The following is an 18,378-nucleotide window of genomic DNA, read 5'->3' on the forward strand; positions in this document are numbered from 1 at the left end:
TCCAGCATTCACTTCTCAAATCTGTTTCTCCCTCTCGTGTTTCCCCCAACTTCTCAGCCTGCTTTATCTTGGACTTATTCTTGGATTCACCTCCTTGCTACTCCCCAAGTTCTGAATCTCACTTCCTCTAGCTTATTAGACTATTGTTGTCTTTTATTTTTTAAAAGGACCATGACATCAGAGAGGTGAAGCCATGACATGTAACCAATTGGATTTAAGTGAGGGAGGACTATGCAAGACCACCTACCTTATTTTCCCCACCGGACCCATCTGGATCCAGTTATAGATGAAGATGATTGGAGATGGCTCTAGATGCAGTGGGAGACCTTTTTAAACTACTATCTTCAACAGGTTTCAGTTTGCCTGAGATTGCACCCATTCAGTGATTAAAGCTAGGTAGCAATTGAGGTAAAGAACCTTCTCTTTCAAAAAAAAAAAAAAATCTAAACAAATAAATGAATCTGGAAGGGGAAGACCCTCAGGGTTTCTGGCCAAAGTAGAAATGATTGCTATTTACATTCAATGTGAGTCAATCAGGACCCAAACAATGGGACCAAATGGGACTTGGCCTGTGACCTTTTGGTGGCCAATCAATAATAAGAATCAGTGGGGTTTAAGGCATGACCCTTAAGAAATCTAGTCAGTAAACTCCAAGGTATCTTGGGAGGGTTCAGAGATCCAAAAGAAAAAGAAAAAAACAAGCTTTTAAGAGCATCTCTAGGTAAGGCTTTCTGGCTTTTAGTTTTCCAATCCAATCCAAACTTCCTTTATAAACTTTTAAAAGTTTTAGCTTAAGCTGTTTGCTGAACTTGATATTCCATCTTCAATCTCCATACATTTTTATAGGGAAGTCCACATGCCAGGGTTGCACTGCCTGTTTCTATTGGTCCCAGTCCATCTTTTTTCCAAGGTCGAAATCTGGTGCTACTTCATCATTGCAATCTTTCCTGATTCTCCTACTTGTTGATGCTTCCACCCTCTTTAATCTTTTATTTCATGTATCCAAATGTTACCTACTCTTCAGTAATGCTCCCTCTCTGTGGATCCCATAACTTTCACAGCAGACCTTTTGCAGGCTTCCTCAACACCTCTATGACCTAATCTGCCTTTTACTTTCTAGTCTTTCTTTGTGTATTGTCTTAAAATAGGCAATTCCATTAGAATAGACGTTCCTAGAGGTCAGACTCTTATTATGTTTACTTATATTTGCATCCCTAAAGCTTAGCTTAGTGCCCCCATCAAGTAAATCAGCCCTAGTTAGGAATTCTAGCTAACTATTTGTAGGGGCTGCTGTGTTTCTATCTGTAAGTTTCTATTAGCAACAACTCATAGCAGTACTGCTGTAATTACAGAAGGCATTTAATATATGCTTGTTAATAATTATTACAGTTAACATTTACCTAGTACTATGTGCCAGGAATTTGCTAAGCGGTTTACATTTATCTCATTTGATCCTCATAACAACTCCGAGAACAACCCTGTATTCCCATTTTACAGATGAGGAAACTGAGGCAAACAAAGGCTAAGCCACTTGCCTGATTTATTTATACATTACCTCCCGCTTTGCACAAATGGATAGCAAATATTTGTCAAATGTTATTTTAACTGGCTATGACTCTCTCCTGCTATTTCACTTTTCTTCCCTAACACTTGTGATAACTAAATGACAATTATCTTCATGTGCTTATGAAAATACTTAAACTAGAGATTTAAATTATTATTTTTTTGGTTAATATAGGCTGTGAGTTTGATGTTAAAGCTAATGCTGCTGCAAATATTTCTGCCCCTAATGAATTGAAGAAATAGATGATTTCAAAGATATGGAAGGATTTCTGTGAATTGATGTAGAATGAAATGAGCAGAAGCAAAACCATTTACACTACAACAAAAGAGTGCAAATATGAACAATTTCAAAGAATTTTATAAACTGAAGAATGAAATAAGCAAGTCGATTCATACATTTCAAAAATTGATCAATGTAATGACCACATAGGATTCTAAAAGACAGAGGATGCTCAAACTTGCTATCCATTAAAGAGGTGATAGGTTTAGGTTGCAGGAGACATAATTTTGGGGGATATAGCTATAGGGAGAATTTGGTTTGCCTAAATATGCAAATTTGTTTTAAGATTTATTTTTTCTGCCTCAATGAGGAGGGTGGAAGAGAAAAAAAAGATTTCTATTAAATTTTTTAAAATAGAGAAGTATATGTGTGTGCTTAATACAGCTGTGAAATGCTACATAAACTTTCAGTCAAGGTCACCGTATCATTATTACTTCAACATTTTTGTTCCAAGACCTCTCAAAAAATGGGAAAAATCTGCAAATATTTGTAATTGTGAAAAACCAAAACACAAAAATAAAACAGAGAAAAATGAGTGCAGCTGTAAATTTTTCTGTAAATAACCGTGTGTGTGTTTAAAATCAATCAATTATTTCCCCTTTGCTTCGTTGATCTTTGTTCTTTCAAGCAGGGATAATATATCAGCACAATGGGATTCACTTGCTGTGGTTCACAGACATTAAAGTTCCCTATGAGTCCCCGCAACCATTTTTATTTCACTCATGGGAAGTGAAGACGGTACGAGTGGATTACATCCACGGTGTCTTCCCGTTTTAAAACCTTCCCCCTGTGTAAGTGGGGCTAATAATGAGGCAGCAGCGGGCTGTCCTGGGAACCAGTCTGGCCAGAGGAAACCGGGATCCAAGCACAGCTCCGAACACCGAACTAGCTAAACGACTTCCCTTTCCCGAGCTGCAGACTTGAGACTGCCTGCCTCGTCTGCGAAGTCGGCAGGACTCCGTCTTCCACCGCCGCGCTTGGCCTGCCCTGGGACCGGGGGGCTCTGAGCCTCGGTTTCCCCGCCTGTCGCACGGATGCACTAATGATCTCATTTTGGGGGCGCTCCCGTCGCAGCCTGGGACGCGCGCTTCCCGATGTCCGTCCCGCCGAGCTTCCCGCGGCTCCGCCCGGGAGCCCAGTTTTGCTCGGGCACGCCCGCCCGCCCCCTCCGCATCGCTTACTCCGCTCCGGGTTTTGCCGCTCGCTTGGCCCAGCGGCCCGTCGGGGGCGCGCTCGGCGCCGGAGCCGTGGCGGGGGCGCGCAGGGCGGGGTCGCGCCTCCTCCCGCGTCTCCTGTTTCAGCCGCTGCTACAGGGGCACCCAAGATGGAAATCCAGGGGCTGCTCGCGGCCCAGACCCCGCGCGAGAACCAACATGGCGGCGGCGGCCGCGGCGGCGCCGCTTGTCCCCGGCCGCCGCCGCTGCCCGCGGCCGCCCGAGCCTGCGGAGGGCCCGGCCCGCCGGCCGCCTCGGCCCCCGCGCGGCGCCGCCTGGTGCCGGGGCCCGGAAGATGGCGGGTCGCTGCTGCGACGGGAGAAGCCGCCGCCGCCGCCGCCGCCGCCGCCGCCCGGGAGGCCGAGCTGACCTCGGCCGCCGACCTGAGCCTGCCGCTGCTGCTTTTGGAGGAGAAGCCGCCGCCGCCGCCCCCGGCCCGCTCACCGATTCCGGCCCCTCCTTTCCTCCGCGCAGCTGCCGCTCCTTGCGCCCGGCCCGGCGGCGGCGGCGGCGGCCGGTCCCCTGGTGGTGCTCAACCTAGGGCGCGGAGCCGAGGCGGAGGCCGGCGCCGGGGCGGCCAAGCCCCGGCCGGGGGAGGCGGCGGCGGCGGCCACGCTCAAGGACGAGGGCGGAGACGGCGACGGGCCGGGCGGCCGGCCCCCCGCGCCCCCAGCCCCGCGAGCGCCCGCCACCCGGCGCCCTGGTGCCGTTCCTGCCGCCGCCGCCGCCGCCTTCTCGGGCACCATTACCATCAACAACCAGAACCTCATCGTGCGCATCGAGGCAGCCCTGCGCCGGCGGCGCCCGGGCGCAGGCCCGGAGCCAAGGGCGGGCCGCAGCCCGCGCCGCCGGCAGCCGCCCTGGGCCACGCCGATCCGCCCGAGCTGGCCCTGCCCGACCCCGTGGCCAGCTTCCTGCTGGCCGAGCCCGCGGCCAAGGCCGCCGCCGCGCCCCGCCAGCCGGGCGCGAGCGCCCAGGCGAGCCCGCCGAGGGCGCGGCGTCGTGCTGCTTTACCACTGCCCCGAGCCCGGCTGCCCGCAGACCTTCCCCAAAAAGCACCAGCTGAAGCTGCACCTGCTGTCGCACAGCAGCACGCAGGGCCAGCGGCCCTTCAAGTGCCCCCTGGACGGCTGCGGCTGGTCCTTCACCACGTCCTACAAGCTCAAGCGGCACCTGCAGTCGCACGACAAGCTGCGGCCCTTCAGTTGCCCCGCGGGTGGCTGCGGTAAGCGGTTCACCACGGTCTACAACCTCAAGGCGCACATGAAGGGCCACGAGCAGGAGAATACGTTCAAGTGCGAGGTGTGCGCCGAGCGCTTCCCGACGCACGCCAAGCTCGCGGCGCACCAGCGCAGCCACTTCGAGCCCGAGCGGCCCTACAAGTGCGAGTTCCCCGGTAACGTCCCGTCCCCACCCCGCCCCGCCCGTCCCCGCCCCCCCGCGGAGTCCCCTCCGTCCCTCACCCCATCCCCCCCCTTCCCCCTCCCCCTCCCCCCCGCGGGTCCTCCCCCCCACCCCTTTCCCCCCACGGGGTCTCACCTAGGCATGCCCCTCACCCCCGCCGCCGGCGGGTGCTCTCCAGGCCCTTCCCGCCGGGCGGACCTTCAACAGCGGCGCACTCCATCTCTCGGGGGACCCCTCCACTCCTTCACCTCTACCTCTTCCTCAACCTCGCGGGGTTCCTCTCCAGACCCTTTCCCTGCCCCCAACCCCCGCGGGGTCCCTTCCTGCTCCTCACCCCGTCCCCAGCCCCGCAGAGTACCCGGCAGTCCCTCACCTCGCCCCCACCCCCGAGGGGTCAGCTGCATTCCCTCTCCCCGTCCCCTCCCCCTATGGGGTCACCTTCAGCCCCTTCCTCGGGGGGACCTCCAGCTACACCCCCCATCCCTGCGAGGTCACATCCAGCTGCTTCTCACCCATCCCCACCCCCGCTGGGTCACATATAACCTCTTCACGGGGGCACCTCAGTTAACGCCCCCTACCCCCCGCAGGGTCACTTCCAGCCCCACCCCCGGCGGTCCCCTTCAGCCCGGGCCTGCACCCTCGCAGGGTACTCTCATTCCTGTGGGGGCCTCTAGCAGCCGCTGTCCCCCCACCTCAAGGGGCACCTCTCCCACCTCAAGGGGTACCTCCCCCAGCGGCTGTTGCCCCTCCTCGAGGCCTACCTCTCCCTGCAGTAGCCGCCCCGCCTCGAGGGGACCCTCCCCCAGTTGCTGCCCTCCCTCTTCGAAGGGGACCGCCCCCTGTGGCTACTGCCCTGCCTCGAGACCTATCTCTCCCTGCACTAGCCGCCCGGCCTTGAAGGCCACCTCACCCTGTGGCTGTCGCCCCGCCTCGAGGCCCACCTCTCCCTGCGGTGGTCGCCCCGCCTCGAGGCCCACCTCTCCCTGCGGTGGTCGCCCCGCCTCGAGGCCCACCTCTCCCTGCGGTGGTCGCCCCGCCTCGAGGCCCACCTCTCCCTGTGGTGGTCGCCCCGCCTCCAGGCCCACCTCTCCCTGTGGTGGCCGCCCCGCCTCCAGGCCCACCTCTCCCTGCGGTGCCCGCCTCGGGGCCCACCTCTCCCTGTGGTGGTCGCCGCCTCCAGGCCCAGCTCCCTGGTTGGTCGCCCCGCCTCCAGGCCTCCCTCTCCCTGTGGTGGCCGCCCCCCCTCCAGGCCCACCTCTCCCTGCAGTTGTCTCCCGGCCTCGAGGGGAACCACTCCCTGCAGTTGTCTCCCTGGCTCAAGGGGAACCACTCCCTGCAGTTGCCCCGCCTCGAGGGGAACCACTCCTTGCAGTTGCCCCGCCTCGAGGGGCACCATTCCCTGCAGTTGCCCCGCCTCGAGAGGGACCTCCCCTTGCTGCTGTCTCTCAGCCTCAAGGGGAACCTCTCCCTGCAGCTGCCCCCAAGCCTCAAGGGGTACCACCCCTTGCTGCTGTCTTTCCGCCTCAAGGGGGACCCTCCCTTGCAGCTGTCTCTCCACCTCAAGGGGGACTAATCCCTGCAGCTGCCTCCCCGCCTCAATGGGGACCTCCCCTTGTGGCTGTCCCTCTACCATGGGGATAACCTGTCTTTTACCTTGCCCCCAACCCCGTGGGGGTCCACAACAGCCTCCCACCTCCACCTCAGCGGAGTCCCCTCCAGCTGTTCACCTCGTCCTCAGCCCCCAAGGGGTCGCCTCCAGCTCCCCCTGTCCCCAGCCCCGCCGGATTGTTCTCCAGCCCCTACCCCCGGGGGGACCTCCAGCACCGTGCACCCCCCCTGACCAGGTCACCTCGGGTCCCCCGGCTCAGGAAAGACCCAGCTTCGCCTTATTGTTCCATTGGGTGTGTACTCTGTTTGTTAAAGCGGTTCCCTGGGGGGCCCGGGTGGGATTAATTCGGGTCGGTTCTGAGCCAGGGTTATTCACTGGTGGGGAAGGTTTGGTCAGGCCCAGTGTCCTCCCGCCTGGGGCTTCTTGCGCTCTCCGTCTCCCCTTCCCCAGACATTTTTCCTTTATGGAGGCTGGCAAGTTTGGGCCTGGAGGTAATGGAGAGGCAATTAGCAGGTAGACTTTCCCCACAAACTGATTAGGGAATGAAGCTGCTATTGATTGCAGAAGTTTTAGGGGAGCCTCCTATATTAGATTTTATTTACATCAGCTCTGGGAAAGTGTTGAAGGCCATTTAAAATTTTTTTTCCTTGAAAATTATTTTTACATGAATTAATAATTTGTCCTTTCCACTCCCCGACTCCTCCACCCTGTTCCTAAACAACAAAAACTGAAAACTAAACTTTCACCATAATCCGGTATATGTGAGACCATGACCTCAGCTTTCCCATTTGGGTTTACCAATGAGTGTTGGCATCTAAGAGCTTGATGAAGGGGCCTTGTTTTACAGTCTTGGCTATTGGGCTTGGAGCCAGAAGATAGGGACTAGCCTTCTCAGCCCCTCACCAGCCTTGGATAGTTCACTTCGTGTTTCTTCATTTTTAAAATTGAGATAACACCTTCTGAGCAATAGGGATGGGCTTTGTACTTGCTGAGCTACAATATCCATATAAACTCTTTGGAGAGGCATCAGGGTGCAGGAGATGACCATGGAGCTGATCCAGGATCAGGGAAGGCCTGACTTCCTGGCCCATACCATTTGTGTGACTCAGGGCTATGCTTAGTGTTCTAGAGAGAGAAGGTGCTGCCCTACATTGTCAGAATTTATTCAGTGTCTGAAATTACAGGTCTGGTCTATCTCTCATATCCTATGAGAGAGAGAGAGAGACAGAAAGACAAAGAAAAAAGTGTAGTGGAAAGAGCCTATATTTAGAGTCAGACCTGTATTCTAATCCTGGCTCTTAAGTCCCTTAGGCTCCCTGCACCTCTGTTCCCTCATTTGTAAAATGAGGGCAGATCACCATGAGGCAGGTAGGGTTCTTTCCTGTTCTAATGTCTTTTACATATGGTGATATTACTCACTTAAGGAATATGTGTATTTTGGTTCATCCATATTCTCCAACAGAGTTCTTGGGACTCATAGTTTTTAACATAGAGTTAACATAGAGTTGTCTCCCAAACCCAAATCAAACCAATAACCAACCCTCTCAAAGATTTGGTTTGTTTCAGATGATTCCCTTGGGAAGGACAAGTTCTAATCTCATATTATGAATGAGCATGCTGAAGCTCCGAGGTTATATTGATGTTAAATGTGTTTTCCATGGTCATACACCTTGTAAGATTGGATTTACTCCACACCTTGTAAGATTGGGTTTACTCCTTCTTGCCAGGCCAGTCCATACTGTCCAGTATGCCACACTACCTCTCATCAAAACTAAGAATGGGATGAAAAGTCACCTTTAGCACTTGGATTATTTGACACCTCTCCCATCCCCACCCCATCATCAAATCTGGTAGTACAATAAGCAGATAAGAGCTTCTTTTTTGAGAAAGAAATTATTTGTAATTTTAGACAGATACAAGCATAAGTATTTAGATTATATTAACTTTAGCTCTGATCACTCAGAATTTGTGAATTCTTCATACTAGAAAAACATAATTTGAAGCATCCACATTAATGGAACCCCAAAGAGTTTCAGCCATCGATGTGATAGTGCTTCTTTGTGCAGTTATTTTTAGTCCATTCTTTTACAAAGCAGATAGTAGTATTGACATTTTACAGATGAAGAAGGTAATACAAACAGATGAAGAGAATCCAGTTGTTCTGCTAGTAATTTCAGGTGGTAGCTGACCCCAGTTATCCACATTCTTAAGGATTACAAATAATCGTGTGCTTTACATTTATTTGGGTATCCTGCATTAAAAAAAAAAAAAAATTATTGTAGCTACTTCTAGGCTTGACAGTTTTATCCCTTCTTCCCCCTCTGCTCTATTGACTTTGACTTTCCAGGACAATGACCAATTCCTTAAGATCCCAAAGAAGTGTTCTCCCTTATCTGAGAAGGGTCACAGGTTAGCCAGAGCATATCAAACAACCATTAATGGCTGTGATTCTCTGGGGATTGAGATGCTCTGATGATTCCTAGCTGACCTTTCTACTTCACTTAGCTCATTTGCAAAATGGATGTGAAATCTGCATTGTGTGCATATACCTCACAGGTGCAATGTAAAGCAGTTCTGCTTCCTGCTGTCATGGGTTTGTTCAGTTCCTTTTTACAGATCAATGAATAGAAGGATAGAAAGGGAAGTGACTTTCCCAGAACCACACAATTAACTAAAGGCAGATCTTAAGCTAGAGTTCAGGGCTCTTGGTTCCCAGGTCAATGTTCATACTAAAGATGGTTTGGATATAAAGAAGGTATTGGGAGGGTTTTTTTCCCCCTTCCACAAACATGTGTGACATTTTTGACCTCTGTGGTGGGAGACTGAGTTGAGGGATTTTGCTGTTAATTGGTCTTCTTTTTCTGTTAAGGTTGTGAAAAAACCTTCATCACAGTAAGTGCTTTATTTTCCCATAACCGAGCCCATTTCAGAGAACAAGAGCTGTTTTCCTGCTCCTTTCCTGGATGCAACAAGCAGTATGATAAAGCCTGTCGCCTAAAAATCCATCTAAGGAGTCATACAGGTTTGTTGTGTTCAGGGACTCTCTCTCTGCAGTATTTTGGGAATGGTAAAATGGAGACACTTGGGAGAGTAGCTATGTGTAATTCTAGCTTGAAACTTTTTTTTTTCAGGTGAAAGGCCTTTCATCTGTGATTCGGATGGTTGTGGCTGGTCCTTTACCAGTATGTCTAAACTTCTGAGGCACAAAAGGTAATTCTGATGCTTCAGAATATGTCTAGAACTCTTGAGAAGTACTGATGTGTGTAATGACCAAAGATTTCACATCACTCTGCAAGATTTGGATCTCTTATAGCTGGCCACTTAAGAGAGCAGTTTCCTTGTCTAATATTTATCTTTTTAAAAGTATAAGAAGAGTGTAGTGAACCAGTTTGGAAAATAGCTACCTATCTATTCTTGGATCTAAGCAAAAAGACATTACATAACTGGCTTGATTAATTAGACCAAAGTTTCTAGTGACAGTGTGACTGAATCTCAGACCTATTTAGGTAGACTAAAATCTATAAAGATATAGATTATTTTTTCAATTAACAAGCTATTTCTTTTCTTTCCCTTCCCTCTCCATGATAACAGTAACCAAAATATAATGTGATTGTTGTAATTTTGAAGATAAATAATTTGTTTAAAAATGTCAGTAGCAGATTGAATTGCTTAGGAGAAACTTTGGGATTCAATTAGTAAAATCAATCCTCTCTCTAATACTTCTTTTGGGCAGGAAACATGAAGACGACAGGAGGTTTACATGTCCAGTAGAAGGTTGTGGTAAATCATTTACAAGAGCAGAACATTTGAAAGGCCATAGTGTAACCCATCTGGGCACAAAGCCATTTGAATGTCCAGTAGAAGGTAGAATTTACTTTTTATTTTTTTCTAATCTGAGCGCTTTATGAGACTTATACAGTTAATAATATTTTTAGTTCTTATACAGTCATTTGCTTTAAAAGATCACTTTAATTATGTGAATTTGGAAAAGCTTAATGAGTACTATATTTTCCTTATTTTTATCTTTCCATTAAAATCTAGCAAGAATTTGCATTAAATAGTTTTTATTAGCAGTAATCACTACTTAACATATTCCGTTCATCACAAATTGTTAAAAGCACCTGCTTCTTCTTCATTCAGTGCTTTGCATCAGGCTCTGGGACTACAAAAACAAAAAAAGAAACACTTCTTATCTTCAAAGAATTGGTGGTGGTGAGGACAGGAATCTATGTTTAGGAATTTATATACAAAATAAATCCAAAGTTATTGTGGCAGGTGAAGAGAGAACAAGGGGGCACAACAACAGGGGGACATAGGCTCATGTTGGTTGTAGGTGGTGATACTTGAGCTGACTTTTAGAGTGGTCCCTAGGATTCCAAGACATTGAGGGGAGGAAGGAAAGCACTATGGCCAGCAGAGATGACCCATGTGTACTTAGGCACTGGAGGCCAATTTGAAAAAATAGGGAACATGAGCTTAGACCCAGATTTTGAAGGGCTTTAAGGATCTTGAGCAGGGGAAATAATACCTACTTATTTTCTCCTTATTTCCATGACAAATTACAAATTCCTCAGCTCAGCATGTAAAGGCCTCCACAGTCCAGTGTCAGCTTGCTGGTCAGCCTTTCACAAACCAAGATCCAGCTAGGCTGGACAAGAGCTACTGTTTGAACTTGTATAAACCATCTTTTTACTACTTCCTTAGTTCTCCCAAGAAATCCTCCCTGGAACCTTCCCCCTCCTCCAGTTACTTGTTAGTATTCTATTAGATCATTTTTTTTATTTACTTGGGTGAATGAATGAGCAAACATTTATTTATTGGTACTTATATATCAAGTATTATTCTAAACACTAGGAGTCCTGACCTCCAGGGGCTTGCTCTCTAAAGAAGGAGATAATGCATATAAAGGAGTGATGGTTTGGGAAGAGCATTTTTGTTCCTAAGGTTGCTGGGTGGGTGGGGTTGAAGCTTGAGAGGAATAGATTAGCATACCTTTCCAGCTTTGACAGCAGTGATATGATTATGAATCCAGCTTGGGAAAGGGTAAGAGGGCAGAGGAAGGTCTAGATTGATGTCTAGATGGCAGAGATTGAGCATAGCTGGAGCCAAGGGTGTGTGTGTGTATGTATATGGATGGATGAGTTTTGTCCCCTTGGGGGGAGGGAGGGGTAAGCTTTTTGAGGGCAGAAGTCATTTAGTTCTTCCTGGAGTCTAATACAATTCATTCTCCATCTTAGACACTTTAGAGAAGTATTTGCTGATTTGATTTGAAGCTCCTTATACTTTTGTTCCAGGTTGCTGTGCTCGGTTCTCTGCACGGAGTAGTCTGTACATCCACTCAAAGAAACACCTTCAGGATGTGGATGCTCTGAGGAGCCGCTGCCCTGTATCAAGTTGCAATAAGTTGTTCACATCCAAGCACAGTATGAAGTCTCACATGGCCAAACAGCATAACTTTAGTTCGGGTATTGTCATTCTCTCACTTCCTAGAAGACAGTCATGTTCAGTGATGTGAAGATCTTCAGACTGGAGTCGTGGGTCCTTTGGGTCAAGATTTCTGTGCCATTGAAAAACCATTTCAGAAATAATTAAATTCCCCCCTGTACTGTCCAGGCAGGATTAGGGCTGGATAGAATAGAAATAAGGAAATACTTGGGGAGAGACAGGAAGAAAGCTAGGTTGTGAAAGTCCATAGCTACTCTTCTATCTTTTTGCTTCCCCAGTCCATCTTTAGGAATCTTGAAAGGAGGAACATCCAGGCTCTTTGCCAGCTAATACCTTTATGGTTCATTTACAGATAATCAAGTGATTTGTTTTTCAGAGTGGAGGTGATGAGAATAATTACTGTCTGTAGACTATGAAAGGTCTGACCTTAATTTTAGGAATTATTTGTATTAAGTATAACTAGTCAGCAAAAACAATTCTTGCTCACTGTGAAATGCAGAAGCTGGAAACTGAGAAAGTCCCTATCAGCAATCAGTATATATTGTTGGGAAGACATAATTGTCCAACTTAGTTATACTGTGCTCAATTCTAAACACTGGCTATAAACCAGGGATTTAATTTATGTACAAGTCATGACGTAAAATGTTCTCTTTATCACTTACTGCTCTTCTTCCAGTGATTTTACTGAGAAAGTTAGAAGGATTAGAGAGATTCTCCCAATGGGAAAATGGGGAGAGATTGGCTGAGGGAGAAATTTAGCTAGGCTAAATTAATTAATAAGGGAAGGGAATAAACATTTATTAAGCTCTTACTATGTGCCAAGCACTGTGCTAAGTACTTTACAAATGATATCCCCTTTGATAAAACAGGAGAAAAAGTCTGTCACTCAGACAACAAAGAATCTTGTTTCCAGTGCTTCTGGTTATGGGAAACATAACAAAAACAAACAAACAGACAAAAAAAACACTTGATTCTGAACCCTTGAGAGGGGGCCTGCCCTGTCTTTGAATCAAAGTTAGAGACGGACCATTGCTTCTATCCTATGACTCCAAACCCCTTCTCTCAAGAACATGATTCATCTTGATTAAGGCAGTGGACTTGGTGTGCTTTTTACTCCATGGGCATCCTGCCAAAGCACCCAAGAGCAGCCCTAGAGGCCTGGCCTTGTGTGTGAGAATAGAGTTGTGATGGCCTTTAACTGTTTAAAAAAGGAGTTAACAGGACAAGTCTCCAGTTATTCATGGCCCTTAGCAGAGGAGTAGCATGAAAGTGTAGGGAAGAAACCAGTGCATAATGAGAAACTGAAGAGTTGGGGAAATAGGATGAAAAGAACGGACTTGAGAGAGTGAGAAATGAAGAGAAGGGGAAGAAGGGAAGCTTAATCAATGGTTTCTGCTCTTTCAGCTGAGGGGGAGAGACAGGATTGGGGAGGGGAATGTGAAGGACCTGAGGGAAGCAAAGGTTTGGAATAACTTAGCTGAGGAGTGAGCTGAGAAATCTGCAGCGGGGAAGGGGAAGAAGCCAAAGGACTGCTTTGAGGCTAGAGAAGATGACCTTGGGATGGGACCAGGCCATCCAGTTGTAGGGCTTCATTTTAGTGGCTCAAGAGTAGGGTCTGAGGGAACACTGAGGGGAGGAGGGCATTAGAGGTCTTAATGTGGGGGCAAATAGGGGGAGGAGAAGTGAAACACCGGAAAGAGGTGAACCAGAAGAGGGAGTGGTCAGATAGGGTAGTGTCAGACTTTCCTCATTAAACCTAGTATAGAAATGGAGGGGGGGAGAGTCAGGTGGCCTGGGTCGGCAGGTTAGTTTGAAGCACAAGAGAGGTGAAAGAGAGGCATTGGGAAGGCTAGGGCCAGACTGGGTGTGCATGGGTTAGCCATGTGAGACTTTGAGCACAGATTAGAATCTGGGAGCTTCATAAATTAGATCGAGGAAGTGTGTGAGGGAGGCTCAGAGACCAGTGAGGTGGAAGATAAAAGCAATTCAGGGAATGAGAGCTTTTCTAGCCTGGTGCCAGTAACTAGTGTAAGAAAGCATGATGCCCTTTACCAAACCAGATTAGGCAAGGGTGTATAGGAAGTGGTACGGAAAGTGGCTCCTTATGAGTCACTTAGGCATTCCGCTTGGACATAAATTTTATGGAAAAGTGTTTTTTATACCTTTAAAGCATATAAATATTAGCTGCTACTTGCTATATGTAGGTTATATATCACCATATGAGTACAAAAGTAAAAGCAAACTCAAGTATGAATTTCAGAAGGTTTCTATGGAAATAATAGCTGGAAAAAAATGAAAATTATATGTTAATTTCATTCAGCTGAGTGTCTTATAGAGAATAATCATATGACTATTTCATTGCTTTTTAGATCTCTTAAGCCAGCTTGAAGCTACAAGTTTTCTTACACCCAGCAGTGAACTTACCAGCCCGGCGCAGAACGATCTTAGCAATATAGACCTTGTGTCTCTCTTCTCTAATGTGTCTAGTAACAATTCTGCAATTACAACAGACATGGCATTAGTGAACTCTGGAATTTTGACAATAGATGTTGCTTCAGTGAGCTCAACTCTTGGGGGGAACCTTTCTGTTAATAATAATAACAATTCCTTGGGGCAGGCTGTGGACCCTTTGATATTGGTGGCCAGCAGTGATATGCCTCACAGTCTCGATAGCTCTCTGTTGCTGGGTACAACCACCACAGTTTTACAACAAAGCACTTTAAATTTGGATGATGTCCAGACTGTAAATGCAGAAGCACTGGGGTCTCTGGCATCTCTGTCGGTGAAGAACTCTGGTCAAGATCTTCCTACTCTGACATCTAGCAATAACTTAACAATAGAGCCAGCCACACTAACTCCGTCCAGCCGCCTCACTGGGAGCAATGTTCCTGGACTCCTGACGCCACCCAAAACCGAACAGGACTTGCTTCCTAGCTCAGACGTTGTTGGACAACAGGAAGGGAGCAAAGTTGTGACTCAGTTTGTATTCTCCAACCCAACAGCAAGCTACAGTGCTCAGAAAGAAATGGATCTTAACACAGTGCCTGGGAGCTCATTTTTGGTAGGTAGTAATTGATGGAATATCTAATTTTTAGGATACTTTTTGGCTTAAAGTTGATGTTTGCTTTACCTAAGTACATAATATATTAGAAAGAACATAAATCTGGGAGTTAGGAGCTCTAAGTTGTTATAATAATGATAAGTAACCAACTAGTGACCATTTATATAGTACTTCAAGTTTTATAAAATGCTTGACTCTAAGCAGCTGTGTGACCTCAGACAAGTTCTTTTAGCCTGAGTCTGATTCTCTTGTAAAATGAGAGTTGGATTGGATGACCCTTTCAAAGTCCTTTCATGCCTTTGACTTTGGAATTTTTTTCTTTACTTGCTAAAGAAACTGCAAATTTTCAGTAATGAATGAAGATAATTAATGTGTTTTTATCAATTTTGCCTCCAGAAATACTTATGTTGTACTTAAAACATGGTGTCTTTATGAAAAGTCCTTGAGGCAGAGAGCTTCACCTTGTTTGTGTCATGGATCCCTTGGGCAGCAACAGTCTGAAAGAGGCTAGGGACTCTTTCTCATTAAAGTGTCTAAAATATGATGCATAAGTTGACCAAAGAAACCAAATCTTTTCATTTATCTAATTATAGATTCAAGACAAAACAAAACAAAACTCTCTGATGCTCGGTTAAGAAGCCCTTCCTTAAAGGCTTTAAGAATCAGAGGCAGGGAGGGAACCACCTTGTGTGAATAATTTTAAAAAGTCAAATTGCTAATTTAATACTAATTGTATATGAAGTAACGTAATGAGAAGAAAAGGGAACATGTAATGTTGTTTGTGTGCTTTTGAGTCTTCATGAAAAGTTTTAGGAATATTTAACCTTAAGACTTGGTTTGTACCAGATAGATTCTTGCAAAGGGTTCCTCTAGGACAGGAGAGGGATCTCTTTTCCCTGAATACTGTGTTCAGTTCTCCAAATGACTAGGGAGGGACACTGAGGGCCTGAGCAGGTCACAGGAGCAGGGAGGGTTTCCTCTGGGTTGAGGAAGGTACTGGACTTGACAGAAAGTGCTGCTGCTTCATGTTGGATCATCATTGTGCCAGGGTTCCTCTTCTGTACCTGGAGCTTTTCTACAGCTAATGGGTCCCCTGTCCCTTTGCCTTCTGACTTCCCCTCAGGGATTTAGACTGGCAGTAGGATTCAGAGTGAGAATTGGCTTAGGCTGACTGGTGTCTAAGATCTCTTCTGGCTTTAAACTGTCTTGTCTAATGGAGAGAATGGAGAAATGGAACAAGAAATTTTCAGTTGTTTGCCTCATCATTTAATTAAGAGACCACTCTGATCCTGAGGTCTGGCAGCTCCACCTGTTGAGAATGAGGCTGAGGCCTAGGACATCATGACTAATAATAACCAACATTTATATGGCATTTATTTGTTCTGTGCCATATTCTGTGCTGAGTGCTCTCTTATTGACTTGTGTTTTAAACACATTTCTGGCAAACTTTGTCATCTGGGTTCCTCACTAACAGCAGATGAATTAGGATCAGCCATGAAGAAGGGCTGGTGAATCTTGGGTAACTGGAGAGTAGTAACATCCACAACAAAAGAAGAGATTGAAAAACCACAAGAAGCCAGCCATAGACTGTACAAGCCATTGGGGGATGGAGTAGATATTCTGACCTGGCTTCATGGCCCAAGATTCTTGTCTGGTCATGGAGGTTCCTAGGGATAGCTCAGTCACCAGAAAGACTTTTTAAATGTCTGCGGACATGTAGGTGTGAGTTGTAGTTTAAAGATTTCCATTCTGCCCACCTCGAGGACAGGAAGGCCTGGGGTCAACTCTCCTCTTCGACACAACTTGGCCATGGGACCCCGAGAATTACGTCCCTTGTCAGGACTCTGGACAGGTCTTCGCCTCTTAAGTTAAGGTTTGTGCTTTGGTAAGAGGGAGTTTTCCCACTTGGGAGTTCCCTTTTTACCAGCAAAATCAAATGTCTTGTCCCTATTTCACTCCCAGTGAAATGAAAGGATCTTCCCATTTAAAGGGGATCAAATCCATCTTTATGTAGACCCCTCTTTCCCTGATCAAATTGGGTAATTGAGGTGTTCTGTGACCTCATTTGTAGGCAGATATGGTTGGATGTGGAATTTGGGTTCCTTGTGTGCTAATGGGAAATCTGGGGCTTTCCTTTGGTGTCCTGGAATTATTTTTTGTAAAAAGATTAGAATGCTTAATTTTATTTGAGGAACAAATTCCATAACTTATGCTTTGCTACCCTTGCTTTTTTTTCATTCCTTTGTTGTTTAGATCGAGTGACTCACAAACTTTTCTTTGGTCTCAGGAAAGTGGGGGCTCAGCAAGAACTGATTATCGAGCCATTCAGCTAGTCAAGAAAAAAAAAGAGAAAGGGCCAGGAAGCAGCACAGGTGAGAAGGGCATTGGCCCCTGGGCTCTCCTTTCTCTTGGTAAAGGGGTGGAGTCCAAAGGAATTTAGCTGATCAAAATCTTCTCTCAGTGGCTGGTGGGTCATTTCGCATTAATCTCTTTGAAGTAAAATGGTTTTTAAAATAGGTCTGCTTTTGAGGTCTGTCCTAAATCATATATTATGGGGGAATATCTTCAAAATCTAGAAGATGCTTGCAATCTTCAGAGTTCAGTATGTATTATTTCACTTTCCTGAAAAGTTGAGTGTAAATCATATCACCCTACTTCACTAGTGGAGCTCAGTATTTAAAGGGGCTTTGCTTGAAAACTTTGGGAAGAGGAAACAACTTCCTGAAGTAGAAATAAATCTCTAATGATTCTGTTCAGTAATTTAGAAATTCGTTTTTTAAAGTAGAGTATCCTTTTAATGGAGTTCTTCCTTTCCTGCAACTCCACAGTGTTGCATGTGACTAAAACACTATAAAAAGAATTTTTGTGGGGAAAGGAGCCTCCTTATACCTGAATACATCAGGGGCTACAGCAACATTCATGGTGTGCACAGGAAGTGGATACCCAGCACCTGTTGTTGGGTAAAGAAAGATTAGGGATGGAGGCATTTTTGAGAACCAAATAGAATTAGGATTTTGGCTCAAGGAAATAACTGGACAAGATGTTTTTGAAGCACTTAGTGTGTATAAAATACTGGGAGGCATCGGAGATACAGAGTGGAAAGTGAGACTAGCTCTGTACAAATAACTGCCATGCAGAGAACTTTTTGATGGGCTAGATTGCTATGTTTTATTTTTGTTAGAATGGGGATACTAAAGTTTTCTCAGTTTTAAAAAATGGGTTTCAGTTTGGAATGTAGTTTACCATTTTTTTTTTTTTGTTTGTTTGTTTCATTTGATACAAATCTTGCAGACCTTTTGAGTCAGAGATTGCTTTGTGCAGTCATTGCATAAAGTAAGTACCTGGTAAATATTAGTTCGGTTGAATTAAAAAATCCTGCAGTTAGGAGCTAGAAAGGAGGCAGGGCATCTGAGGAGTGACAGTAGCCTTGGGATTTTGCTAGTCTTATAGCTGGGTCCTGTTGTTACCAGAGCTGCTACTGCTGGTTGTGGGATTTGGGGAGCGTCCCCTCCTCTGCCCAGCCCCAAGATATACAAGAGCCAAAACGTGTTTTCCAGCCCTTCCTTTTTGAGTTGAGGGAGCATCCTGTCAGTGACCAGCAGATTCAGTTCAGTGCTAGTGAGTCAAAAGAGAGGTTGAAATGGGTGCTCTTGGGCATCCATTCCATTCTAGAAAGGTACGTAGAGTTGTATTTTAGCCTAGGCATGGAACTGTCCCCATGCGTTCATTGAGATTCGCGTGCTGGTGGATCAGTTCCAGAGTTCTTGATAAAAGAAATTCACCCAGCAAGTTGAGTCAGTCT

At 46.5% G+C, this 18,378-nt stretch overlaps 1 protein-coding gene across 1 annotated transcript in view; it reads left to right on the forward strand.

The window, feature by feature from the left end:
• Window positions 1-2,538: 2,538 nt before the first annotated feature.
• Window positions 2,539-18,378, forward strand: part of ZXDC (ZXD family zinc finger C) — a 30,193-nt gene continuing 14,353 nt past the window's right edge. Inside the window, 12 exon segments of the mRNA XM_031955876.1 lie at window positions 2,539-3,337; window positions 3,339-3,399; window positions 3,402-3,577; window positions 3,579-3,838; window positions 3,841-4,027; window positions 4,029-4,453; window positions 8,940-9,092; window positions 9,202-9,280; window positions 9,804-9,934; window positions 11,365-11,535; window positions 13,885-14,576; window positions 16,864-16,948. Of these exon segments, the coding sequence (XP_031811736.1) occupies window positions 2,886-3,337; window positions 3,339-3,399; window positions 3,402-3,577; window positions 3,579-3,838; window positions 3,841-4,027; window positions 4,029-4,453; window positions 8,940-9,092; window positions 9,202-9,280; window positions 9,804-9,934; window positions 11,365-11,535; window positions 13,885-14,576; window positions 16,864-16,948 (2,872 nt within the window). The 5' untranslated portion in view covers window positions 2,539-2,885.

Source organism: Sarcophilus harrisii, chromosome 1 (assembly GCF_902635505.1).
Source record: "Sarcophilus harrisii chromosome 1, mSarHar1.11, whole genome shotgun sequence".
Lineage (NCBI taxonomy): Eukaryota > Metazoa > Chordata > Mammalia > Dasyuromorphia > Dasyuridae > Sarcophilus > Sarcophilus harrisii.